A 27,293-nucleotide genomic window follows, 5' to 3' on the forward strand; every position below is an offset into this window, starting at 1 on the left:
TCTCAACTTATATTTTGCTCCACTCACGCCCCCATTTGCCATGTAGTGTTTCTAATATAAATAAATAACTCACCAAATGTAACTACTTTCCATTCTGCACTACAGTACATGTGTCCACACACCAGGTCGTATCTCCATCAGTTCGTACCACAGTGGCAGTATGTCGTAACGACCTAGACTCAGGTCATCCCAAATCTCAGTTCCAGTCATATATGGAAGCAAATCATCTAGTGCAATTATGAAGCTCAGTCAATGCACCAATTAATGAGACATTAACTTTGTGACATCAGGAGTAATATCGAATCATCAAGATAGCACTTAATAACGGCCTGAAGCAAATAAAAAAAGTCAACTCAAACATCTATAAGGAAAGAGAGATAAACTACGTAAGACTTGATTCAAGTTTATCCCGATAAACTTGATACATAGGCAACTCTTGTCCCAAGAAAAGTGCACTCATTTTTATAACGACTTATTTTTATTAGCAGGTTTTTCTTTGATGAGTTTTGGATATGAATGTCATTAAACAAATGAGGTTATGGCAAAAAAAATTCATAAATTATAAGTTAGTTTTTTTACTGAGTTTCTGTGTTAGACTTAGGTGTTTTCAGGATTGTTGTTTGTCTTATTTATGATTTCCAAAGTATATTAGCAGGTTTTGGATATGAATATGTCAATAAAACAAATTAGATTATGGCAAAAAAAATCATAAATTATAAGTTAGTATGTTTCCAAAGTATACTGTATAATTTTTTCAGGAATTATAAGTTGCATTTCACTCGTTTTTCAGGCTTGGTTCTGATAGAAATTATTTCAGAAATTATAAGTTGCATTTTCACTCATTTCCTATGTCTTAGTTATGACAGGAAATTTTTCAGGAATTTCACTCATTTTTTTAGGTTTGGTTCTGATAGGAATAGTGTATGGTGTAAACCGAGACGAATGTAACATCCCGTCTGGGCTTTTTAGACCAAAATGGAATGTAATATCCCGTATGGTAACTAAAAATCCATGCATTTGCGCCTTTTATTATTCCATACATTGGAATTATTGATGGTGTCCCATAAATTGGAATTATTGATGGTACATTTAGATAAAATGTGGTGTCACTTGGAGAGTGAACAAAAATCTGATAAAATATGTTGTCAATTGGAGAGTGGACCAAAATCTAACTATCACATGTGGGGCATTCTGATACTTCCGCTGAAGATGACTACATGGAAAGAGTAAGAGATGAGCATAATGATATGATGAGGCGAAGGAGGAGGATGAGGAGGAGGTTGCAATTATTATCCACCACTGGGGAATTAATGACTTAAGCAGCCATTGAAATTGAAGATATGGATATAGACAAACATGGTGGATCTGTGAATGGCAAAGATTACACGTTTAGAGATGCGATGGTGGTGATTTCAGTAAACAAAATATAATGAGGGATTACTTCACAACACCTTGTAGGTGGCCTCCTCATAAATTTAGGCAAAGGTACAGGATGACAAAAGAGCTTTTTATGTATATGTTGAAAATTGTTGCAACATTCGACGATTACTAACTTCAAAGACAAGGTGGATGGATTGGGTTGGCAAGCAACTTATGGGTTACAAAAGGGACTAGCTGTAGTTGCACAATTAGCAATTGGTTGTTCTTCTGATTCAACGGATGAGTATTTACAAATTGGAGATTCCACAACAAATGTATCTATGAAGCGTTGGTGCAAAGCAATAATCATGGCATTTGAGGAAGAGTAATTGAGGCGACCAACTGAGGCAGACACTGCTAGGATATTAGCTGAAAATGTGGCAAGGGGTTTTCCAGGAATGCTTGGATCAATCGACTATATGCACTGGGTGTGGAAGAATTGTCCAACTGGATGGGCTGGAACACATGTAGGGTACAAGAAAGAACCAACTTTGGTACTTGAAGCCGTTGCAAACAAAAACTGTTAGATCTAGCATTGCTTCTTCAGGGCTTACCAGGTTCGCATAATGACATTAACGTGCTTCATCGTTCTCATATTTTTGAATCATTAAAGCAAGGTGAGGCTCCTGATATTGCATTTAATGTGAATTGTAATGAATACGATATAAGATATTATCTTGTTAATGGTATTTACCCAAAATGGGGCACATTTGTTCAAGCCATTCGTTATCCAAGAAATAAGCATGAATTTTTTTTTACTCAACGTCAAAAAGCTGCAAGAAAGGATGTTGAAATGACGTTTGGAGTTTTGTAGGCATGATGGCATATTGTTAAGGCTTCTACGTGTTGTCATAGTGTTGTTGTTCTTGGAGACATAATGAAGGCATGCATTATAATGCATAATATGATTGTTGAGAATGAACGTGAAAGTGGAGTTTGGAATTGAAAGGTCAGAAGAAATAAACAATACATGTGCTCTTTCAGGAAGATGATGGTTCTCATTTTGTCTATCAGATGATTGAAGTAAGAAATAAGATCAGAAATGAAGTTACACATACTAATCTTCAAAAGGACTTAGTTGAGCATGTTTTTAATTGTACTGGTATTGAAGAAACAGCAGATCCGGTACCAATTTATAATCCAAATTGATCGGATCTAGAGGAGGGAGAAGGAGGGGAAAATTAAAATGGAAATGAAAGTGTATTTCCTATGTATTTCCTAACGTGAACTATGAAGTTTCAAAATATTTCCTATGTATTTCCTAATATATTTCCTATGTAATTCCAAAAAGTTCTTAGGTGTTTAATGAGTTGTGTTTTAATTAATTATATTACAATGTATTTTAATTTTATTGGTAATTGTATTTATATGAAAATAATTATATTGGAAATAACATACATAGTGCATTATTTAAAAAAAAAACAATAAAATTAAAATGCATAGTTTATTAATTAAAAATACAGTGAAATAAAAATACATAGTGCATTAATTAAAAAGACAGTAAAATTAAAATACATAGTGCATTAATTAAAATACATAGTGATTTAATTAAAATAAAATACTAGATATTACATAAGCTTAGTTAGAGCTAGAACCACCTCTAGCCCTTACCCATTCAGCACGTATTTTAGCTTGTTGTTGCTCGATTATAAAAGCGGTATCGGGATGGAGGACACTTGTATCGGTCCCTAAAATCTTAGCTTCATATTGCATCTTTTGAAGACAATTTTTTCCCAATTGAACTTGATTTTTTCCCATTTGAATCCAATTTTTTTCTTCTCTTGCCATCACAGTTCTTTAACCATATACAAGTTATCTTTCCCTAAGTTCTAAGCATTTTTGTGTTTCATTTGCATCATTTACAAATGTATCCTCTAAACGTGTAAAGTAACCCTCTAACATACCAACTGATTTTTCTTGGTTCCTCTTGGACTTGGCTTTCTTCGATCCAAGAGGATGCTCCATTTCTTGAGGACGCTCTATTTTTTAAGAACCCTCCAATTCAACTCCACCAACACTTGGTGAATTAGAAGTTGAATCTTCACCATCATTTTTGCGACCTTTTTCCCTTTGTGGTGCGGCTTGACCTTGCCTCAAATACGTTACTTCACTTTGGATTATCTTTGAGTATAACGTAATAATGATCAAGTGAAAAAGACGTTTTTTCTTGTAGTTGGTACGTCATCCTTGCCTCGGACAACTAAAAAATAAAATATAAATAATTAGACTAAGATAATTAGACTAAAATAATAATTATACTAAGACTAATATAGAAAAATAATTAGACTAAGACTAAGATTAAAATGATAATTAGACTAAGATGGAAATAATTAGACTAAGACTAAAATAATCAATAATTGACAAATTGACGAAGTTGTAATTACCCCGCTTTGTATTGTTGTACCACTTGCATCCGCATTCACAATTGCAACAAACTTGTTCATCATTTTCGAAATATATTTCTATCTACCGCTAATTGAATCGGAAGACCTATCCGACCCACGTGTTTGATTGAACTCGTTTGTTACACGATTCCAAAATTCTTTTGCATTTTGGAAAACACCAACAATAGAGTCTTCACTAATTTTTATTCAAGCAAGACATAGAGCTTGATCTTCGAACATGCTAAAGTGAGTTTTTGCTTTTGCTTTAGTGCTACCACTTGCTTGAGTTGTTTGAGATGCTTGAGATGATGCCATTTGATATTTTGTTTTTTTGAATAACTGATTTTAAAGAAGAATAAATATGATATATGATTGTTAGAAGTGTAAAATGAAATGGAACAAATGTTGCATATATACTATAATTTTTATTTTTCACCGTTTTTGACCGTTCTAACTTTTTGACCGTTGGTAAACTAGCCGTTAGGACTCCGGACGTGATGTTTGATTCCGTCTGGAAAAAAAGTAATATAGTGAGACGGGATGTTGGATTTTGTTTGGTGAGTTTTGTAATCCAGACGGAATCCAACATCCCATCTGAAATTAACAAGTCAGTCCACTATCTCGGTGGAAGGTTTCACCTTTATTTCAACTGGGGAAAATAATCATTAGTTTTTCACCTCTTTATTGCACACCCCTTTTTCAACAAAACCGGTGACTAAAGTCACAAACCCCCCAAAACCACCTGCATTGCAAATGCTCTAAGCTAAAGTTTGTGTTTAGCATGAGTTGAGGTGCCAAAAGCTTGAGATCGTAACTCCTAACCATGGGTTGCAATTGCCAAAAACTTTGCTACAACTACATATTCCTATGTTTTTGTTGGGTAATGTGTTCAAGGCATAATCGAGTGAGTGGAGCGAACATTTTTTGCCCTAGGGGATTATGGGTCTAGAATGCCAGTTGACACAACGTTGGTTTCACTGTCTCTTTTCCTCTCTAACCTTTCATCTATTCGCCAAAAGATAACTCTCTTATAGTCGTATAACTCCTCTCTCAACTTACATTTTGCTTCGCCCACGCCCCTATTTGACAGGTAGTTTTTCTAGTATAAAGAAATAACTCACCAAATGTAAGTATCATCTGTTCTACACTATAGTACACGTGTCCACGCACCAGTTTATACTACAGTGTCAGTACGTCGTAACGATCCAGACTCAGGTCATTACAAATCTCAGTTACAACTATATATGGAAGCAAATCATCTAGCGCAATCCTAGAGCCTTTCACTAGATTATGCGACAAAACTTTCGGGTTGGACTGGGTTAGGTTCGGGTTAACCCGCCAAACTCAAGGGTCTGCCGCTAATTAAATTAGGAAATAAATAAAACGTATTTTCTTGGAAACAGAAGGAAGGAACAACCAAAGAATTGTGCGAAACCCAGAAAGAGATAAGATCTTGTAGATATAATAATAAGAATAAAGATGGGTAATTTATTTGTGAAGAAAGCAAAGATCACGGATGTGGATAAAGCAATTCTCAGTCTCAAAACACAGCGACGTAAGCTGGCTCAGTATCAACACCAGGTTGCCTCCAATATTATATTCGCCAATCATTTTGACCAAACTCACTTTGGTTTGACTTGTTTTTCAGCTTGAAGCTGTGATCGAAGCAGAAAAGCAAGCAGCAAAGGACTTGATTCGTGAGAAAAGGAAAGACAGGGCATTAATTGCATTAAAGAAAAAGAAATCACAGGAAGAATTGTTGAAACAAGTTGATGCATGGCTCATTAACGTTGAACAACAAGTAATAATAAGTTGCTTTTTTTTAATGTTCAAACAATAATTCATGGGAGTATAAGTTTTTTTATATTAGTTGACAGATATTGAAGTGACGAGTAAACAAAAGGCTGTTTTGAGAGCTTAAAGGCAGGAAATAATGCTATTAAAGCTATACAAGGTGAGATCAATATGGATGATGTTCAGAAGCTGATGGATGACACTGAAGAAGCCCGTTCTTATCAAGACGTGAGTTTCATATACTTCTTTTTCCTTCAGTTTTCTATGAATCCTGTACTCTTGTAATAATTTATATATGGTAATCTATCAATAACATGCTAAATCTAAGTAATATGCGACCCAAGGCACTGGAAGTTAGAAAACAAGAGCCAAAAATATTTTAGAAGGGGTTGTTGTAAAAGTATTTGAAACCAACAAAATGATGTAGAACAAGCCTGTATAATGCTATTAACAAATATTTTCTCTTTATGACGCCCACTTTTTAAAATTTCAGTGACGTCTGAGGAGACCTTTTGTTGTTGTTAAGGAACTTATCCTCCATTTTCATTGTATTAGTCAGGATTATATCTCTGTTTTTAGTTACTACTTGGTACTTGCACTTTACTTAATAGCCTGGAAGGTTTGTCAGTTATGTCTACACGTCACTGTCTTAATGACCTTCTATTTTCTCTCTTTCCACTTGCCACTCTTTGGAAGATGTAGGCCATCATCATAGTGACATATTTTTTTCTTGACATCTTATAACAAATAGATGTATTAGTGAGATTCTGTTTTTTCCTTCACATCTTATCATTCTTGAATGAAGTTTTGCACATGTTGTGTCTTGATTGAATGAGTATAGTTCTAACTTCTAAAATGATATTAATCTTTCAAGTTTCTCACTTTTTTGCCTTAACACATTGTATATCTATATGTTACTGAGGTCTACTCTTGTCTGGCGTTGAAGGAAATTAATGCAATACTTGGAGAGAAACTATCAGCGGAAGATGAAGAAGATGTTTTGGCAGAGTTTGAGAACCTGGAAACTGAGGTATGCCTGTTCATGGAGACTATTGTATTTATTTTAAGCATTTTATATAAAAAAAAAATATTAGTTTGATTTTCAGTTCTATTGCAAGATGATTTCTGTTTCCACGGCGATTTTTAATCCATTAATTTCTTATTTTTTCCCCGGTTGTAACCATATAATAGCCTAAAATTGGTGGTTCCAGAACCTTTTGTATTTTTAATTTCCAACTTCTGTAACTCTAGTGTCATGATCTCTTGATATTGTTTTTTACGACCATTCTTCTGTTTTGTAATATCTGTACTTAGATAGGGAAACACGTTTTGAAGGTTATTCTGGAGTCTGGACACTGTAGCTGGCCACATATGCTCTCAACTCCAAGGCCTTAAGAGAGAGTAATATGCAATTACATCCGCTGTCCAATTTCCTTAAGACGCCAAGTGACTTGTTGATGATAGAACAGTCATAAATGATTTATAGTCAAGAACCCGGGCAACCCATGCAATAAAACTTTTTTTGAATATATAAAGACCAACCATTTTTCATAATCATCTTAGGACAGTTCCTGAAACTTACTAAAGAAACAGCTACCTGCCAAAATGATCTCGACATCATTCTTGACTATATGCTTTGTGTCAAGAAAGTGTTACTATATTCAGAACAGTGGTGGATGTCAACCTATGAATATACGCATCTATAAATATATTATTAACGATATTGAAGAGTTTGAAATGACCCTATTTGCTTTTAACTTGCTCTGGCTTTTACTGTATCTATACCTGAAGTTGTCATATTTGCAATTTCTCCAGCTTACCCTTCAGGATCTACCCAAGGTGCCTGCTCAGTCTGAACCTAAGGATGAGGAGTTGGTGCTACCCGATGTGCCAACCAAGACCCCGGTTGTATCCGAGGTGGTTGTAGAAGGTGCAGAAGATGCCAAGAGAATATCTGCACAAAGAAAAGGTCTCTCTCTCTCTCTCTACTTACTCGTGACTCAGGATTTCAATAATTGAGAAACTGCAACTTTTCTTGCATTACAGTCATGGAGGAACCATTGCCAGCATGATCAAGTAAATCATCTTTGCGTCTGTATAGTACTGAAAAGATGCTTGCCATCTTGGGAGTTATTGGGTGCCAAATGAACAATCTTTGTTTACACAGGTTTTTTATTTCGTTTTTGAAGATTTAACTATTAGTCTTTTGTAATATTATTCAAGACCTTACATTCCATGTGCTCTTTTGTTTGACTCGGTTTGGTTTACTTCGGTCTTAGATGTAAAGATTTATGCTTGCCACTACTGCTACAATAGTTGATTTTCTCTTCTTGTTCAATTGAAATGTGTTCTACTGTTCTAAATTAAATTTGTGCAATTTTAAATAAAGAAAGAGGCTTTTTAGTTCTTTAGTTCTTTGCTATCTGCATGTAAATAAGGAATAGTTTTGTCAACATATGTGACTGGAAGAAGTGATCACTTCAACCGTTGATCTCACTGCCACATGGACATGGTTAAAGTTGTTGTTTGCATAAGTTACCGAGAAGATCAAAGGTCACGACCAGTGTACCCTTTTTCTCCCCTTCGTATTCCTAACTGTCCAAAAGAATGCCATATGTAGATATTGATCATGCGGTGTTTGGCTGTGCTGAATGTGTAATATCCCATATTTTGGGCCTTGGATGAGTTGGGCAGGATAAGGCCCAATAACATTGAAGAACAAAAATAAAAGAAAAGAAAAAGAGAAAAAGGGGAATATGTTCGGCCTCCTCTCTCACGGGTCTCTTTTCTCCCACTCTTTCTCGGTCCCGGTCTCGCTCTCTCTCTCTCTTGGGTTTCAGAGGGGGAATCTCGGGGAATAAATTGGGGTTTTGAGTTTCGATCCTTGTAGAGGTGAGTGATTTGCTCTTATTTTCACTAATGATTTGTGGTGATTTCAAAATCCTACAATTTAGGGGTTTTTAGTTTTGCTTTCTAAATTGAGTTTATGAGATGTTTATTGAACTCGAAAACATGTGGATTTGGTTACTGGGTTACTGCGATGCGATATGGAATGAGCTGAGTTTATTTTATCGACTAACGGTTTGGAAATATATCGATAATAGCAAAAATGGTTATCGAAAAGAATGACTAGATGAAGCTTGTAGATATTGCACTAGTTGTTTCCTAGTATAGTAGGATTTGGTTGTTGGGTTGTCGTAGAAATAATTTTATTATTATTATTATTTGTCGAAATTGGTAGAATGGTTGTGTGCTTACTTGATTTTATATTTGTCTAATGTTGATGGTTACTCATTTACTTTTAATTGAGGATTTGACATGGTTTGTGCGATAGGGTCATATGGTTTACGTATGGTTATTTGTTTAGCCACAGGAAAACTTTAAAGCAGTGACAAAGTAAGAGTGGTAAAATATTATTTGTGAGTGGTTATTTTCATTGTATTTATTGATTTTTCTTTGCTGCCCATGATTTGTTAACCCTAAGAGTTGGGTTTACATTTAGATTGGATTCGTTGAAATTTGATTATTGATGGAGTTGTGGTATGGGATAATTTAAGAGCTACGTAAGGCTTGATTCCAAATCTTAAAGGATTTGGATACTTAGGCAATTTTTGTAGTAAAGTGCAGCCTTTATATTAGATATTTGTTTGTAATGTTATGAATACAATATGATAATATAGTTAAGTTATAAATGTCTTAAGTATTAGTTATTTTCGCTTGATTGAAAAGTGATTTGCAAGAGGGTAAGCCCTACTAACTCTTTGTGCAGGGCGCGTGTCTACCCTATGAAACTAACTTGGGTAAAAGTAAAAGTAAAGTTAAATGTAGTTATTTTGTATAATCGCGTGTATGTTACTTTAGTGATTTTGTTAGGGGAATAAGGAACTAAAATGCCTCCAAATGAGGAACTAGCTTTAGCGTTCCATGTTGGAACGTAGATGGAGAACAACAGAAAACCTAGCAGTTAATGAAAGGCAAGGTCTTTCTGTGGTTTTCTTTCGTTTCATATGTGACAATTATATGCGGATGTTAGAATATTTATTAGTTTTGTTTGGAAGATGGGTTGTTACATGTGAGTAGTGTGAAGGTATGGTGTATATATATTCGAAGTGTGGTATCTCTGGTTGGAACTAATAGAGGTGTATAACACTGATATAAGTGGAAGTGATGTATATGTTGTTTTCATTTTAATTTTTGTATATAATTTATAGTGTTCTTTTGATTCGAGGATTGGTTATTTGATTTAACTGGCATTGGTCGAGATGGTTAAGTAGCTGGTTCTACGAATCAATATATATTTAAGTAGTTGGGTTTACGACCAAGGTTTGAGGTTTTAATATATGTTATGGAAATATGTTATTTGATTTTCAAGTTATGACAGGATTTATTTCTATGAAATATTGAAAATACAGAGAAGATTATGTTGAAATTTTTTATGTCTTCTATCAAGGTGTCTGTCAAGGTTATAGGGTTTTGGAGTGTTACAGAATGTGTCTCGACTAGAGTGATCATTTGTACATATTTTCTGTTAAAGTATAAATGGAAGTTTTGCAGATTTGCAGTAGGTACCTGTTATTGGACTCATGACAATGATATAGGTTTTACTCATTCTGAGTAGTGACAAGGAAAAGCGTTGGTGAATGAAACAACACTTGCTTTTAGACGACCGAAACTAGAAAATAGATTGGCTTATAACAATCTATTTCTAGTAAGGTCACGGGATCTTCAGACGTTTGAGGATCTCACTCACTGTCGTACTGGTATATCTCAGCCTTACAGGGAGACAAATCTACTTATAGCTATGTCTTAAGAGACTCTAATGGAATCTGTATTGCTGCAGGAAGAGAACAGGGATGGGACAAATGCTCTGAAGAGGCAGTATGCGGAGCCGTACTCAAAGGAATCAGTTGGTGTAGGAAGTTCACTTCTAACAATATAGAGGTGGAGACAAGTTTTCAGACAGCAAAAAAAATTTGGAGCCGAAGAATATGAACCTATCATGGACATCACTGCTCATTCTCAATGATGCACTAGCATATTTTGGTTGTTTTGATAACATTGGTACAAACTGAGTAGGACGACGTACTGGAAACAAAGTTACACATATCCTAGCGTCTTATGACAGGCAGTATATAATACCTTATATGGCTGATGAACTCCTTGGATAGACTTAATGTAAATTCTGCTTCTTTTGTGCTTATGCACTTTCCTCGCTAAAAGTAACTTGTCAAAAAATCTTCAGAAGTTTGAGCTGGTAACTATATGAAATTTCTGATTTTAATTGGGCAAAGGGACAAGGGAGTCTGTAATTTATGTTTTTTATTTTTATTTTTTAGAGTGTAATTTCTACCCTTAGCTTTTTGATAACTAGAAATTAGTTTCACGAGTAAACCTTGGTTAAATATGATTCACTTGCTTAAAAGTACAACTTAGTTTTAAGATAAAAAAATTATGAACGCATGAGTCGACAATAGACTCAATTTTTTCTCAAGGATCGCTTGGACCACTTCGAGGTATATTAATCTCGTGTAGTTGAGAAGTGCCTCAAAATTCAATTATCGTGCACTATTATGAAACAATCAGAATCTGCTCTTGAGAAGAAATTGCGCAAACGATGCACTTGGTTTGCGATATCTACTATCTATATACTAAAGCAGAGACCTCTAATTGAGTATTTTCTCTTTCCTATGTGGCACTCTAATATGAGAGAGTTAGTTTTTTCTCTCTCCTATGTGGCACTCTAATACGAAAGATAGTCTTTTCTAATAAATTTCAAATCTCACATACATACAGAACCTCTTGGGAGAGTTTGAGTGTATTTCTAATTATTATATTTGGAGAGTTTGAGTGTATTTCCAATTCTTACATATTTGATCAAATAAAAAATTGCTTTAAAAATAGGTGATTTGTAAAAGTAATTTCCTATTATGAATCAAACACTTTTAGTGTTCCAATTCTTATATATTTGATCAAATAAAAAAAAAATATGTAATTTGTAGAATTCCTTATTACAAATCATACAATTTTAGTGTCTATGATAAAACACCTAATTTATTTCAATATATTCTTAACACAACCTCAAAACATAGTTAAAACAATTATACAAAAAATAACATCACAAAATATATAATAGAAAATGAAAAAAAAAAAAAATAACGGCAAAACAATAATGACAAATATTTTTAAAATTGCTAAAAAATAGGTGATTTGTAAAAAGTAATTTTCTATTACTTAATCAAACACTTTTAGTGTTCCAATTCTTATATATTTGATCAAATAAAAAAAATGCTAAAAAATATGTAATTTGTATAAACTAATTCCTTACTACAAATCATACAATTTTAGTGTCTATGATAAAACACCGACTTTATTTCTAACATGGCCTCAAAACATAGTTAAAAACAATTATACAATAAATAACATCACAAAATATATAATAAAAAATTAAAAAAAAAAAAAAAAAAAAAAAAAAGGCAAATAATAATGACAAATATTTTAAAAATATATATAATATTGAATGAAACTAACGTGAAAAAAACAATTAATGGGGAACCAAAACCTGGATGCAAATGTATCGAACTAACCTCAAATAATATTTAACGAAAATCGAACTGGATGCAAATGCAAACATTAAACTAATCTTAAAAAGTAATTAATAGAAAATTAGAATATATATGGATACAACTTATTAAACTAACCTCAAAAGAATAATTAACGGAAAATCAAAACTTGGATGCAAATACATTAAACTAACATAAAAAATAATTGTCGGCAAATCGAAACTGGATGCAAATGCATTGAGCTAACCCTCAAAGATTAAATTAATAGAAAATCAAAACGGATGCAATTGCATTGAATTAACGCCAAAAGAAAAATTAATTATTAATTGAAAACATGATGCAAATGCGTGGAACTAATATTAAAAAATAATTAATGGGAAATCGAAACCGGATGGAACTCGACCTAACTAATCTCAAAAAATAAACCGGATGCAAATGCATTGAACTAACCTCAAGAAATAATTAATGGTAAATAGGAAACCGTATGCAAATTCATTGAACTAATCTCAAACAATAATTAATGAGAAATCGGAAACTAGATGCAAATGTAACTTTATCAAATAATAAACGATAAATCAGAAACTGGATGCAAATGCATTAAACTAATCTCACAGAATAATTAATGGGAAATCAGAAACTGGATGCAAATGTATTGAACTGACCTCAAAGAATAATTAACAGGGAATTGGAAATTAGATGCAAATGTATTGAACTAATTAAAAAGAATAATTAATGAGAAATCAGAAACTGAATGCAACTGCATTGAACTGATCTCAAAAAATAAATAACATGAATTGAAAATTGGATGCAACTGTATTGAACTAACCTCAAAATATAAATAACGGAAAATCATAAACCGGATGCAAATACATTAAACTAACCTCAAAACATAGTTGGGTTATATGTTGTGGGAATGTCTCGGTAAGTATAGTTTTGCATTTAAAATGATGTTTATCTTATCTCTTTCCGTATGATTGGGAACTCTTTGCTATTCAAGTAGCTACAATATATATGAACTTCACCTTATTAGGCAATCTCACAAAACTTCAATCAAACTTCTATTATTAAACAACAAAATGAAGTTGAAGGATTTTATTAAAGGTACATGAGTTATTTTTTTAATGGAGAATAAGGTTTTCACGCTATAAGAAATTTGGTTGAGTGATTAATATAATATTAATATATAAAAGTTTTGCATATTTACAAATATTTTTCAAAATAATTAATATAACAACACCCGTTAATCTTTGAAGATTCTACATAGTAAGTCATGCATAATTTAAAGAATAATTAATGGGAAATCGAACTCGATAATCTTCAATGATCCCACATAATAAATCAAACATAATTTACTTTTTATGTCATGTTTGCAAGAACACTACTGATGGATCGGTAGTTGGTATTATACACCACATTGGATAATTAAAAGGAAATTGGAAATTGATTCAAATGCATAACTCAAAGAATAATTAACTGAAAATTGGAAACTTTATGCAAATGCAATAAACTAAACTAAAAAGTAATTAACTAGAAATTGAAAACTGAGTGCAATTGCATTAAACTAATGTCGATAATAACTAAAGGGAAATTAGAAATTGTATACAAATCCTTGAAAAATATTTAATGGGAAATCGAAACGGTATGCAAATACATCAAACAAACCTCGATAATAATTAATAGGCCGAGAAATCGAAACCTGGATGCAAATACATTGAACTAAACTCAAAAAATAATTAACATAAAATAAAAACCGAATACAACCGCATTAAACTAACCTCATAGAATAATTGGTGGAAAATCGGAAACTAAATGCAAATGCATTGAAATAATCTCAAAAAATAATTAACGGAAAATCAGAAACCAGATATAATTGCATCGAACTAACCTTAAAGCATAAATAATCAGAGACTAGATGCAGATGTATTGAACTAATCTTAAAGAGTTATTAACGGGAAATTGAAAACTAGATCCAAATGCAATGAACTAATCTCAAAGACTAATTAATGAAACATTGAAAAATGGATGAAACTACACTGAACTAACCTAAATGAATAATTATCGGGAAATTATAAATGTGATGTAACTGCATTGAACTAACCTCAAAAAATAATTAACGGGAAATCGAAAACTTGAGGCAAATACATTGAACTAACCTCAAAGAACAATTAACATAAATTCGAAAATTGGATGCAACTGCATTGAACTAACCTCAAAAAATAATTAACAAAAATCCAAAAACTAGATGCAACTGCATTAAACTAAAATAAGATATTAACTAACAGGAAATCAGAAATTGGATGCAAATGCATTGAAATATCCTCAAAAAATAGTTAACTGAAAATCGAAAGTCGAATGTAATGTAATCAACCTCAAAGCATAAATGTCGGTTTTTTTTAGCCTTCTCACATGAGTAATTACGAGTAATTAGGAACCCAAAATGAAAGTGAGTTTAAAAAAACAGACTCTTACATATATGCAAACTGTATAGAAATTGTAAACTATCGAACTAACCTAGAAAAACAATTAATAGGAAATCATAAATTGGATGCAGATGTATTGAACTAACCTCAAAGAGTAATTAACGAGAGATTAGAACCTGGATGCAAATTCAATAAACTAATCTCAAATACTAATTAACGAAACATAAAAAACTGGATGCAACTGATCAATTAACCTTAATGAATAAGTAACGGATATCATAAAATGGATGCAATTGTCTTTGAACTAACCTTAAATAATAATTGATGGGAAATCGAAAACTTGATTTTAACCGCATTGAACTAACCTCAAAGAATAATTAATGAGAATTTGAAACCGATGCAACGTCTACATTAAACTAACCTCAAAAGAATAATTAATGAAAAATTATAAACTTGATGCAAATGTATTCAACTAATAACCCTAAAATATATTTGTATTATATGTGGGGAATAAATGTCTCGACAAATATAGTTTTGCATTTTAAGTAATGTTTATCATACTTCTTTTATTGTGATTGGGAATGCCTTGCTATTCAAGTAGCTTCAATATTATCTTCACCAAATTGGACATTCTCAAAAACTTCAATCAAACTTCTATTGTTAAAACTAACAATGAAAAGAAGTCGATGAGTTTTATCAAAGTTTGATGCTTCCTTTTTATAGAGAGTGGTGCAAGAAATTTAATTGAGTAATTAATATAATTTTCATATCTCATAGCTATGCATAGTTGCTAATATTTTTAGAATAATTTAATATAATGGTACCCTTAAGTAGGACACGCTCATGTGATAAATCTTTTCAAGTGGGAGTAGTATATCCTTTGAGGATATGGAAACAATCAATCTATTTTAGTGATTTGTACACATTAGTAATGTAAGCGAAACTAATAAAACTATTATATATACAAGCTAGATCGAAGTTTAAGATAATTATATTTGAAAATTACGGATTAATATCCTAAACCACAAAGTGAAGAGGCTATCTCAATTTGATCCCTTAGTTTCCAAGTACTTATACACCATAATCGTTGCTCGGCTATCTCAATTTGATCCCTTAGTTTCCAAGTACTTATGCACCATAATCACGCTTTCATTAACATATTTCGTTTATTTTCAATAAAAATATTTTTGATTCAAAATTTGTTTGCTAAATCACCATAAATCTAAAAAACTATTATACAAGCTAGATCGAGTTTAAGATAATTTTATTTGAAAATTATGGATTAATATCCTAAACCATAAAGTGAAGATACTATCTCAATTTGATCTCTTAATTTCTAAGTACTTATGCACCATAATCACTTTTTTTTAACATATTTCGATTTATTTTCAATAAAAATATATTCTCGATTCTTTGAGACATTTTATAAAGCCTTTTCAAAGACACAAAATATTTAATAGATCCGGTTGCCATCTAGTCTGAGTACTAAATAGGAGTTTAGTCCGGGGTTGTACTGGTGTATCTATTAGAATTAGGGGTGCTACTTTTTTTTTGAAAGTCTGATTTTTCGGATTTCCATTCTGAAATTTTGTCAAATTTTTTGATATCTGATTTTCCGAAAAAAATTAGATAGGATGTGTTTTCAAAATCCGATCTCGTTTTGCCGAAAACGATCCGATCCGAAATTTCTGAATTTATTTCTGATTTTTTCCAAATTTATTTCCGAATCTTTAATACATTTTGATTGTCCATTCATATATACTAATAGCTAATCATTTAGATTACAAAATTACAAACTAAATGTTAAGCACTTAGGTTGTACTTGGTAAGGGCTACTGGACAACAAGTTTACACTTTGGAATTTTCAAATTACGTGTTTAGATAATTTAACATGAAACAATATTGTTTTGGTGTATACATGTTATTTTGTCTAGGTGTATACTTTGGAATTTTCAAATTACGTGTTTTAGTTAATTTAACAGGAAGCAATATCACTTTGGTGTATACATATTATTTTTCCTAGGTGTTATACATGTTTTAGTCTAAAATCTAAATGTATACATTGTTGAATGAATATATCAAAAGGTTCAAATTGGTTTCTAATTCAATACATTACCAAATTTGAAATGGTTGCTGGAAATGCATTAACATTTAATAGGTAAAATTTTATTTTTCTAATTCCAATTTTTCCAAATTTCTTTCTGATTCAAAATTTTCCAATTTTCTGATTTTTCTAAAATTCGAATAGAAATTACCCATCCGAAAAAAAAAAAAAATTGTTTTTTGAAGGCTCTTTATCCGATCCGAAGTCACCCCTAATTTGAATAGGTTGCTTAATTATTAGGATTTACCCATAGTTCATGGGTCACAAATCATATCTCATAACCATGTGTTGATGCGGGGCTAGAAGAACACGAACAATTACCCCAGAGCTGAGTAATTAACCCGTTAGTTCATCGAGTGCCGTGTCACAGACCAGCCAAGAAGTGACTCCAAAAGCAGCTGTGTTAAAAGTCTTGAACTGACTTGTATAAGGTTAAGCAGCCAGTTCAAAACCCATTAGGTAATAGATTGTCATGTCATCGGAATCTGTTTGTTTCCTTTCCTAACACGAGATTGTTGGTTACTTGGTTGCTCACTTGCTCCTCATTTGAAGCTATGTCACTTCAAACTTTAATTCGACTTGATGTGTAAGATCTCGCCAATGCTAGATTACAATAATGTTACATCAAACCCAAGACAAGATATATATCCTATGATTTTAACACTATATATGTATGCGTTACTTTTAGTCATTTAGATTTAGACTAAATGTAATGAAATAAATATTTTGATGAATTAGCAATACCTTCTTGGACTTAACCACCAAACAATATGGAAAATCATGTCCCCCCTGCAGTTTTACAACAAATGCGCAAAATCTCAGTGTCGCAAATAACAACACATGAATTGCAAAGTTAGCTGCTGGTGAAAACTAACAAGCCGACGAGATTCTGCTATCCCTCGTAATTTGAAAGTTGGTAGTTGGTACTGAAAATATTTTTGGGGGAGCCTAGTGCCCTAGTGACTTGGAAAAAATTTGTGACGTCTCTCATATTTGAAGGTTCATGCAGAATAGGTTGTGTTGTCCATGTAAGTAATAAATCATGCTAAGACTGAAGATCATGAACTATTCACACTGTAAAGATTACAATTTTGGTATGAGGACTTGAGGAGTTGGGGTTAGATGAAATGACTTTATAGAGTCGATCCGATGCATTCGTACCAATAGCTTGGGTGCTGCAAGCCATTTTTTGATGGTTGGTCCGGTACTCCAGTGCCAACCTTTGTACGAGGTGATTATTTGCACTCTAGCACAAAGTTAGAACATCTTTAATGGTGAGACCTGAAATTAAAAACACCAATTTTTTTTTGAACAAATCAACACCAAACCAAATAAACATCTAACAACTTAAATGGAAACATTAAAGAGTGAGCACCAAATGTACGTCGCCGGTGTTTCCAAAACTGCACCAAATAAAACCCAACACAGCCACTGCTTTCAGAACACCGCGAGAGAAAAACTTACAATAGAAGCTTGTTTTTGTCCAGAAATGAAAAAATGTTTTTGCCCACATGGTGTTGGGAAAACCGCGTGGTGTTTGAAACACCGTGTCGTACATTTGGTTTAGTACCACAGCAAATTCCAAATTCCATCCGATTTGATGTTTACTTTAGTGTTTTTTTGGTTTGGTATTCAAGAGGTATCACCATTAAAGATGAAAAACACTAAATTTGCAAAAATTTTGTGTTTGGTGCTCAAAAGGTCTCACCATTAAAGATGGTATAAGGACCCAAGCTTATGTCTAGGTCATATGAAAACTTGAAATCTGTTGACCCCAAAAGTAAGGATAAAGAGGTTAGAAACCTGGGTGCTTGATGGCTTACACAGTCGTAATTTTTGAAATGTACTTGACAAGTTCACAGGGACAAAATTACGAAAACAAAAAGTCCAGTAGACTCAAGAGTGTAGTAACAGGGATAGAGCTCAAAACCTCCTTTATTAGATTCGCGCGTGAACTGATTGGTATGCAGGTTAACTTAGGGAGCCATTTCCAAACCATAAGCTAAAAGAGTGTCATGTCACATTATATTGTTGTTCCAGTTACAGCTCTGTCCCTGCAATCATATCCTTTGGTCTGATTTGATAGTTAAACCTTCATTAATTCCACTCTTTTAGGTTGCATTCTCCAAACCCTACAAGTACCACTAAGCTTAACTTCTGACACGTGGTTAGTAGTACGACATGCAGAAAACCAAACAACTAACGTACCAAAAACAAAGGAAAGCTTAGTAAGGTTCAGTCTTATCAACAAAACCTTTGAATTGATTAATACATACATCACATAGAGATAAAAACGGGAAAAGACCAAAGGTTAAGAAAGGTGAATCACTTGCCCTTGTCAACACACCAAATACAAACCAACTTTACTGAACACTTAGAAAGTTCCTTGCCTTCTAACTAACTATGGACATTGGACAACCATGCCTACTGCAGCTTCTTCATTACTTTAACTTCTTTCTTTCTTCTTTATCTTCATTATTTGAGTTTTCTGTTCACACTTCAAAGAAGAGAGTTGTTGAGAGAAGGGGTTGTTTGTGTTGTGGTTTTGAAAAATGGGGAGAGGAAAGATTGAGATCAAGAGAATAGAAAATCCAACTAACAGGCAGGTGACTTTTTCAAAGAGGAAAAATGGGATTCTGAAGAAAGCTAGAGAGATTGCTGTTCTTTGTGATGCTGAGATTTCTCTTGTTGTTTTCTCTAATACCAACAAGATGACTGAGTTCTGTAGCCCTACTGGCCAGTATGTAGATCTTACTTTATTTTATTTTTTTTATCTTGTTGAAGTCTTTTTTAGTCCGAATTCTCTCTTCTTGTTTGCTGATATACATTATGTCCCTTGGTTCCTTTTGTTTTTTCTGTGGATGGTTGAAGGCTGGGATCGATCTTGAATAAGTATCAGAAGACTTCAGGGCGAATGAGGCTGTGGGATCCAAAACATGAGGTACTGTGGTTTCTCTGAGATTGTGTGTGCTTGCTCTTTTTTTTTTATATACTTTTGGGTTTTATGAAGTTATTGTTATTTTGTCTATGAATATTTTTGGGAGAGAACCAACTCATGGACATCTTGAAAAGAATTTTCATGAGGAAACCTCCTTTAATATGGTATACTCAGATTTTAATCAAATGTCCGTTGTTTAATATCTTGGCTGCTGAAACACAATAATCAGGACAGATCTACAAATATAAAGTGCTCTATTTTATCGCATACTCTTTCCATCTCTTGTTTTGAATGGACTATCTCCTTAACTGTTGTTCGTGAGTAATAATGCGCTAAATAGCATACCCTCATGCAATAAACACATCTGTCTTGGCAGATCTATATCTACTTACTTGAGAAGCTAGAAATCATTCTAACACCCTCTCCCCCCCGTCATTAAGTTGGAAAAAGCATCCCGTCCTTTTCGTTTCTTGGTTTACTATTTGCAAAAACAGATAGGTGCTTTTAAGAAAAAGTTTTACACTACACAAATTAACTTTAAAGTGTAAGGTATAGAAGATCTACTTATATGAGTTGGTCTTTCGATCTCCCATCTTAACGTGTTGCCTTACTAGTAATTATACACTTACACCAAAAACCTAATTGTAATTTCTATTAAGATGCTACTGCTGCTCTTAGTGTGTGTGTGTGAGAGAGAGAGAGAGAGAGAGAGAGAGAGAGAGTAGTGTTTCTTTCTTTATTTATGGACTTATACATGTTTATACTTCTCAGTATCTCTATAATGAAGTGGATAGAATCAAGAAAGAGAATGATAGCATGCAGATTGAACTCAGGTACCTTGCCTCTTTTTTAAGATGGTGAAAAAATTCTAAGACTTTCTTTTCTTTTGAAATTTGAGGTTGTCAATTGTGGATCTCCTCTTGTAGTACTGTTTCATTCTTCTAATTTTTTCTTCTTAATATATAGGCACTTGAAGGGGGAGGATCTCACTTCACTCACTCCTAAAGAGCTCATACCTATTGAAGCAGCCCTCTTAAACGGCATTGACAAGGTTAAAGCCAAACAGGCAAGCTATAATGTCTCTCCCTCAGAATCTTTTTTGTTTATATACTCCTTCGAAAGGGATATGCATATATGGCTATTGTTGATATACTCCTGACGATTTTTTTTTTCTTATTGCAGAATGAGTGCCACAAAATGCTGAAGAAGAGAGTATGTGGCTCTCTCATTCTATCTCTATCTCTATTTCACTTGATTGATTGTTTTGTTTAATTTGTCTTTTTTTTAAGTACATAGAGCTATGGAGTATCTTATCTCTTCTTTCTCAAAATCATAAAAATGAAAACAATATTTCTTCATGTTTCTGAAGACGGAAATGATTGTCCCTGTGCGTAACTTGTGTTTTTCCTTCAGGTTAAAATGGGAGAGGATGAGAAGGAGCGCCTCACTTTAGTCTTGGTATCTCTCCCTCTCTTTTACACACGCACTCGCACTCGCACTCGCACCCAAAGATTGTTATATGCTTACTTGCTCTCTCTAAACTGCAATTTGAATTTGGAAATGCTGAAAGATTATCCCTACAGTGAAAAGTTTATTGAGTTTTAATTAGTGTAAATATTGACGTTATTGTGTGATTCTTGACAGCATCAAAGGCAAATGGGCCTATCAGATGAAAATATTAGAGAGATGGAGAATGCATATCATCAGAAAGGAAGGGACTATCCTTCGCAGATGCCATTTCCCTATCATGTCCAGCCAATCCAGCCTAATTTACATGAGAGTAAATAGCACAACTTCTGAAATTATCACTCTGCTTGAGCCTTGCAAGTGAAAGCTCTTACCTTTAGGGGTTGTTTATTATGAAATTAGTATCTGCCTAAAACAATCAAATTGCAGATTGTAATAATTATCGCAAACTTATTTGACTTCTAGTTACTCCTGTTTTCCGTTCTCCTGGATATGTGGCCTTATTACTGATTTACATATAATAAGTTTTTCCCAAGTAGCTTATTATTATGATGATCTAGCTAGCTAATTTAACAATCTTGAATAGTGAACTAGATATGTGCTAGTGCAGAAGAAGTATTAGTTATATCTGAATTAGGTTCTTTATGTAGGAAAGTGAGTTCTTTGGAACCACCACCGACCACGGGGTTGGCCGTCCGACTTAATTGGTGTAAGCCTGTGAGGTTTGACGATACATACTACTATCTTACTATACATGACTTCGTTTACTTGATCCCTCTTCAGATTATACCATAGGCTCTCTTAATCGATGCCCCTAGTAGTCGCTGTTGTCAATGAATCACTGACTCGTGTATGCGCTTGGTAGTATTTTATTGTTCCAGTTAGTACTTCGTAGAAAAGGTTGAGGCATATAGAACACTCGAGTTCATGGTACTTGCATGAATCTTACATTATTCTTACCTGAGATGGATGGGTAACTGAAACCGATAGGTTCATCAAAAAAACAAAAAAAAAAACTGAAACTGATAGGAATTGCAACCCCCAAAATTTTGGTTTGGAACTGACCTGACCTGTGTGGGCCGGGCAAGTTTGGGTATCCAAACGAGCTCTATTCAAACGGTTTCTAGATATCCACAGAAACCTCGACTCTTAGGGCCATGTTACGTCCTTAACCTTAAGACTCTCCACGTGATCGGATACAACTTACAATACTTTCAGGCTATTATAGATTCTACTAGCATGTGTCCTGTGCTACGCATCAGTTCGCCAAGTTGTAAAGAACTAAAATGAAAATTGTTAAAAAAACTAAAGAGAAACAATTTTTTGTGAATCTCTCACTAAGAAAAGAGAAACAATTTTCTAAAAATGGGGAAGATATACAATTCCTATACATAAATTTTAGCTTTTAAATTAAGAAGACTATCCTAAAATTATTGAAAAAAAGAGGTGGTTCAATTTTAATAGAGATCAGGGAGCCAATTATAATTAATAAATAGGAGAGATGTAATTTAAATAAACATAAAAAGGTGGTTCTAAAATCTTAAAATTGGGATTATAAATACAGGCGCTTGATGTGGTTCCTTTCATATAGTGTAGAGATAGCAACTTAAGTACTTCATAGCCTTGGGAGATCAGGCGCTGATGCTTTTGCTAATGTTGCTTCTGATCGATTATGAATGGTGGCTTCATCCACTTGTTGTGAGACAAAACTTACCTGACAGTTTACAAGACATGTCTTTGGGGTATTAATCACTATGGTGTGCTAGGCCTCATGTATGTATTCAGAGGTCACTTTTTTAATTATCAAACTGCTGTCTCTACATATAAAATGGTTAAATAAATGCCAAAAAATAAGAAATTCTCCTACGGGCTAAGAATTGCCAACACAAATACCGTAGCAAAAAAGAAACATCCACCAATTCTCTTAAACCTCCATTACTCCATAGGCAATCAAAAAATTAATAGTAATAAAAATAGACAGGCAAGAATTAACTTAAACTAAAGACATGCCAGTTAAGAGGAAAAGAAAATCAAAACTCACAACTGGCTGCAGATATATGCACAACTCAATCGTGAAAATATAAGGAAGCTGAATAACTACAAACAATTTTGACAAAAAATATATGAAAAATAAAAATATAAAATAAATACATATGATAAAATTGTACCACACGATGTCTGCACAGTTTAGTTCTTAGAGGACCTTTCACCAAAACGAGATTTTACACTCTTGCATGCCATATGATTATTGTCCCACCTGTCAAAAATAAAAATGAATGAAACAGAATCATCAGAAACACAGATTCTGTTGCGAACAAACTATCGCTGTATTACTAACCTATCCACAGGTTTATACCTGGTTGACTTTTCTCAAATCAATCTTATGCTCCTCGGCATCAGTATAACCACCTTCCAGAAATACAATTTATTTTCACTTTTAGCTCCCGTCCTCTTCTCTTCAATTTGTTATGGGCATGTCAATATTTCTTTAGCAGACTTCTTATAGAGACAAACCACCAGGTCTTTAACAGTGTTTTATATTTTCTCCATCCTGAGAAATACTTCCCTATTACTGCTTTATAACTGGGCCTTTGCTTGACCAACAGCCAGTACTCAGCAATTTTGGGTCTGCGTACAATGTAGTCATCTTCCAGACCCAAGAGTTCGATGCGTGCCAGTAGTGGAATTAACATGACATCTGCCATAGTGAACTCATCTCCTACCAGATAGTAAGTTTCATTCAGTTGCAGCTCCACTTCGTCAAGAAGTTGGACCAGCTGTTCCTCACTTTCCTTCAGAGCATCCGGGTCTTTCAACTTGTCTTCTGTATCATATGCGTCTTTCAGCTTTAAATGATAGACACTTGCTAAATCTGGTGACTCGGCCATTCGAGCAATCACCACCCGTCTTAGGAATTTAGAAACAAATACACGGTACTTTTCGGGGATGTGGGAGAGAGTGAATATCTTGGAATTCCATCCCTGTATCTTGTGCATCCATTTTTCTACTTCTCTGTTACTACCCATGTCACTTTGAAAACCTGAAGTGAGTAACGTAATTCTCTCTATGTACCTGTAAATTATATGTCACTGTCAGAACTTATCCTCTTCCATTAGAAAAGAACAAATCAGGGTAATATTTATAAGTAACTTACTGGATTATATCAATAGTGTCAACTATAATTTGAGCACCATTCTGGAATACGGGCAATTTCGCCGTCGTGTTCATGCGGAAAAACGAGGAATCCATATTTTTCCCTGTAATAGGATTGACATGGTACGACGTGTAATCAATGCCTCTCTCTTCCAGTGCAAGTCTGACCTTCTGGCTGTCCAATGAATATGGATGGTGGTACAGCTGCATGATTTGCTTAAAGTTGGCTCCACAGAGTTTGTCAATGGTCCAAATTTAGCAAAAATGGTACTACTAATACGATTTTTTTGTCATGTACACAAGAAAGGCTTCATCAAGGGAGAGGACATCTCATGCCACCTAAATGATAAAAAAAGAGTTAACCAGTTTCTATCAAGAGGATCCAATAGTCATCATGGCAAGAAACTTTGCAAAGTTCATTGCAATCCAATGTGTATTGGAAGGTATAGGATCTGAAATTCTAGTACAAAGAAAAACAAACTTAGAAAAGAGTGTAACAAATGGTTATAGAAAGAAATGCTAAGCAAAATTTCTCTACTAAAAAGGAGAAAGTTATTTGGACATAAGATGGTGTTTGAACAGTCGGTCAGATTTCCAGACACGACGGATGAACATACACAATGGTGTTTGAACAGTCGGTCAGATTATATGTTTTTAGTGTTTCATGATGGATGAACAGGTCAGATTATATGTTTTTAGTGTTTCATGACGGATGAACAGACAAGATGGTGCTTGAACAGTCAGTCAGGTTATATGTTTTTAGTGTTTCATATAAACCTCACTCAATTTCAAAACTTGAGTGAAATGAGATGAGAAAGGCGACTTTCAGTAAGGCAGTAACTAAAAATCTCAATAGACTATCCTTAGAATTTAATATCAACCTTTACGTCCCCCCAACAGAAGATAAAGATATATACTGATGTAGATTAAACTAGCGGAAGCTTCAGTTTATCAAATCTACTCTTGAATTAAACAAAACAACTAAAACTAAAACAAATATTTATTTCTTTCTGAAATATTTTCAATAACACAACTCTCCCCTGAACCCTAATTACAAGCCCATTATTTATACTAATTCTAAAAACTATAAACCAATAGGAACACGACATGTGTCAACAACTAAAATAGAATAACTACTAGTGGGCTCGCGGCCCATGGGCTTGGGCTCAGCTAAGAGGAGCACACGTATAACACTTGACAGACGAACTAATGCTCTGCATCATTCTCTCTGGGTTGAAAATAACTCGTCTCGAGTTTGTATATGCAATTGATTGATGAAATTCGCTGTAGCTAATGCCCATCACTCTCCCGCTATTCAAACAAATTCGACCTCGAATTTTGTCCAGATACTCACAAGAATAAGAAGGCACCATAATGTATGCAAGTTTGCAAAATCACCATATGCAAAGCGATGCAAAAAAAAAGATGTAAAACCACCAACATGATTTCTCTGCTCTATGGGAAGACTAATGCGCATACCTCCAATTGTAACGTTAGATGCACCGAACTAAAGAGCTTTGTATAACTAATATCAAAATCCCCCCAAACCGAATTGGCATACTCAACAAAAAGATTCTCAGATAAAGAGGGAGTAAACAAATGATGTAGATTAAACTGGCGGAAGCTTCAGTTTATCAAATCTACTATTGAATTAAACAAAACAACTAAAACTAAAACAAATCTTTATTTCTCTCTGAAATATTCTCAATAACACAACTCTCCCATGAACCCTAATTACAAGCCCATTATTTATACTAATCCTAAAAACTATAAACCAATAGGAATACGACATGTGTCAACAACTAAAATAGAATAACTACTAGTGGGTTCGCGGCCCATGGGCCTGGACTCAGCTAAGGGGTGCACACATATAACACTTGACAGACGAACTAATGCTCTGCATCATATACAGACCAGTAATTTTTCTAAGAAAACGGGTTCCATTAAATTCCACATGCATATAGACAAGGGTAATGGAATTGGGGGTAGTAAAGAGCACAATTATCTAGTTCTGCAAGTTCTCACTATTCAAACTTTTTAAAAGAACAACGGAATGTTATTTTCATCTTTTGAGGACAAAGAGGCTCTGACACAAGACATACTTATTGGCCATAATGGATTAGAGCTACATGGTAAAAGTGGATAACAAAAGGGTCATGTAGACTGGTAAATGCCTTTACGGGATCAAGTGAATTTCATATTGATTTACAGTTTTGCAAGACCGAAGAACAACTTGCAGACAGTTTTACTAAAGCCATTCCACCACAGAGATTCAAGAAGTTCAGAAATCATTCCAAATTAGGAATTACGAGGGGATGTCGAAAGAGCTAAACAATTTTACCAGAAAAAATTATACGCTGAAACATGGTTTGAGTCCAAACTCTGTTGCCGAGTTGTATGTTTCTTTCCATAGCTTTCGAATTGTATGATTACTTTCACAGTTATATATCTAAAATTGCACAAATTAATAACAGTAAAACCCCTATATTATTTCTATCCATAACAGCTAAGACTATCACGTAAACAAACAGTATAAAAGAATCTGACCATACAACGCATATATATTGTAGAACTGAATTGGTTAAGCACTGAAAACTGAATTTTGAGGAGAGATCTAATTTACCTGAGCACAAATCCCAAAGGCAGGAAAGCGGTTTTTTTTATGAAAAAAGGGAATGAATGAATGACAGTTAAAGAAAAGAGCTCAAGTCTTACGCGCAGAATCTTATTGAAGTGGTCAGTGTGTTTTAAGTGGACGTGGCTTTTATTTGTTAGAATCATATGGGCCCTGGGAATGAGACACATGGGCAGTAAGACACGTCAGAATTTCGGTGATACGTTAGAATTTCGAGTCCTGTCTGATTATAATGGTTTGAAATCTCGTACGAGTAGAAATTTTTTGGGCTGGGGTAAGAAACAGAGCACCACTTCGGCAGCCGTACTTATTAGTGTCTTGCTTTGCCTATTGCCAGGAAACTGAATTTACAAGTTCAGCAATTGGGCGTGGTCCACAATCACTTCCTAAAACTAGGTTTTGCTTGTTTAACATTGCAA

At 33.9% G+C, this 27,293-nt stretch overlaps 3 protein-coding genes across 7 annotated transcripts; 2 read left to right on the top strand and 1 right to left on the bottom strand.

The window, feature by feature from the left end:
• Positions 1-5,183: 5,183 nt before the first annotated feature.
• LOC147502844 (vacuolar protein sorting-associated protein 20 homolog 1-like) lies at positions 5,184-7,965 on the top strand. The gene is given in 7 exon segments (XM_086607688.1): positions 5,184-5,384; positions 5,452-5,604; positions 5,674-5,707; positions 5,710-5,825; positions 6,544-6,627; positions 7,413-7,566; positions 7,644-7,965. Coding segments are annotated over 7 exon segments (669 nt in total). The 5' UTR covers positions 5,184-5,282; the 3' UTR covers positions 7,670-7,965.
• An 11,171-nt stretch (positions 7,966-19,136) lies between these two features.
• PI (K-box region and MADS-box transcription factor family protein) lies at positions 19,137-21,624 on the top strand. 3 transcript variants are annotated; one of them, XM_086603912.1, is made up of 7 exons: positions 19,137-19,421; positions 19,553-19,622; positions 20,391-20,452; positions 20,586-20,697; positions 20,802-20,831; positions 21,033-21,077; positions 21,264-21,624. In XM_086603912.1, the coding sequence occupies exons 1-7, from the start codon at positions 19,234-19,236 to the stop codon at positions 21,405-21,407; spliced, it is 651 nt and encodes a 216-aa protein (XP_086460038.1). In that variant the 5' UTR covers positions 19,137-19,233; the 3' UTR covers positions 21,408-21,624. The 3 variants fall into 3 exon arrangements, with proteins under 3 accessions (XP_086460038.1, XP_086460040.1, XP_086460039.1); XM_086603914.1 differs by having other exon boundaries at positions 19,158-19,421; positions 20,586-20,670; XM_086603913.1 differs by having other exon boundaries at positions 19,159-19,421; positions 20,586-20,685.
• A 1,475-nt stretch (positions 21,625-23,099) lies between these two features.
• LOC147502846 (Glutathione S-transferase family protein) lies at positions 23,100-26,978 on the bottom strand. Of its 3 annotated transcripts, none has more exons than XR_015221816.1 (4): positions 26,863-26,978; positions 24,241-24,578; positions 23,443-24,158; positions 23,100-23,343 (listed from the first exon to the last, which is right to left on the bottom strand). XR_015221816.1 is itself a non-coding variant. In XM_086607689.1 (2 exons), exons 1-2 carry the CDS (start codon positions 24,447-24,449, stop codon positions 23,564-23,566), a joined length of 804 nt encoding a protein of 267 aa, XP_086463815.1. In that variant the 5' UTR covers positions 24,450-24,578; the 3' UTR covers positions 23,100-23,563. The 3 variants fall into 3 exon arrangements, 1 of the variants encoding a protein (XP_086463815.1); XR_015221815.1 differs by having other exon boundaries at positions 23,425-24,158; XM_086607689.1 differs by lacking the exon at positions 26,863-26,978 and having other exon boundaries at positions 23,100-24,158.
• Between the last annotated feature and the right edge of the window lie 315 nt (positions 26,979-27,293).

Source organism: Coptis chinensis, chromosome 4 (genome assembly GCF_015680905.1).
Source record: "Coptis chinensis isolate HL-2020 chromosome 4, ASM1568090v1, whole genome shotgun sequence".
Taxonomy (NCBI): Eukaryota; Viridiplantae; Streptophyta; class Magnoliopsida; order Ranunculales; family Ranunculaceae; genus Coptis; species Coptis chinensis.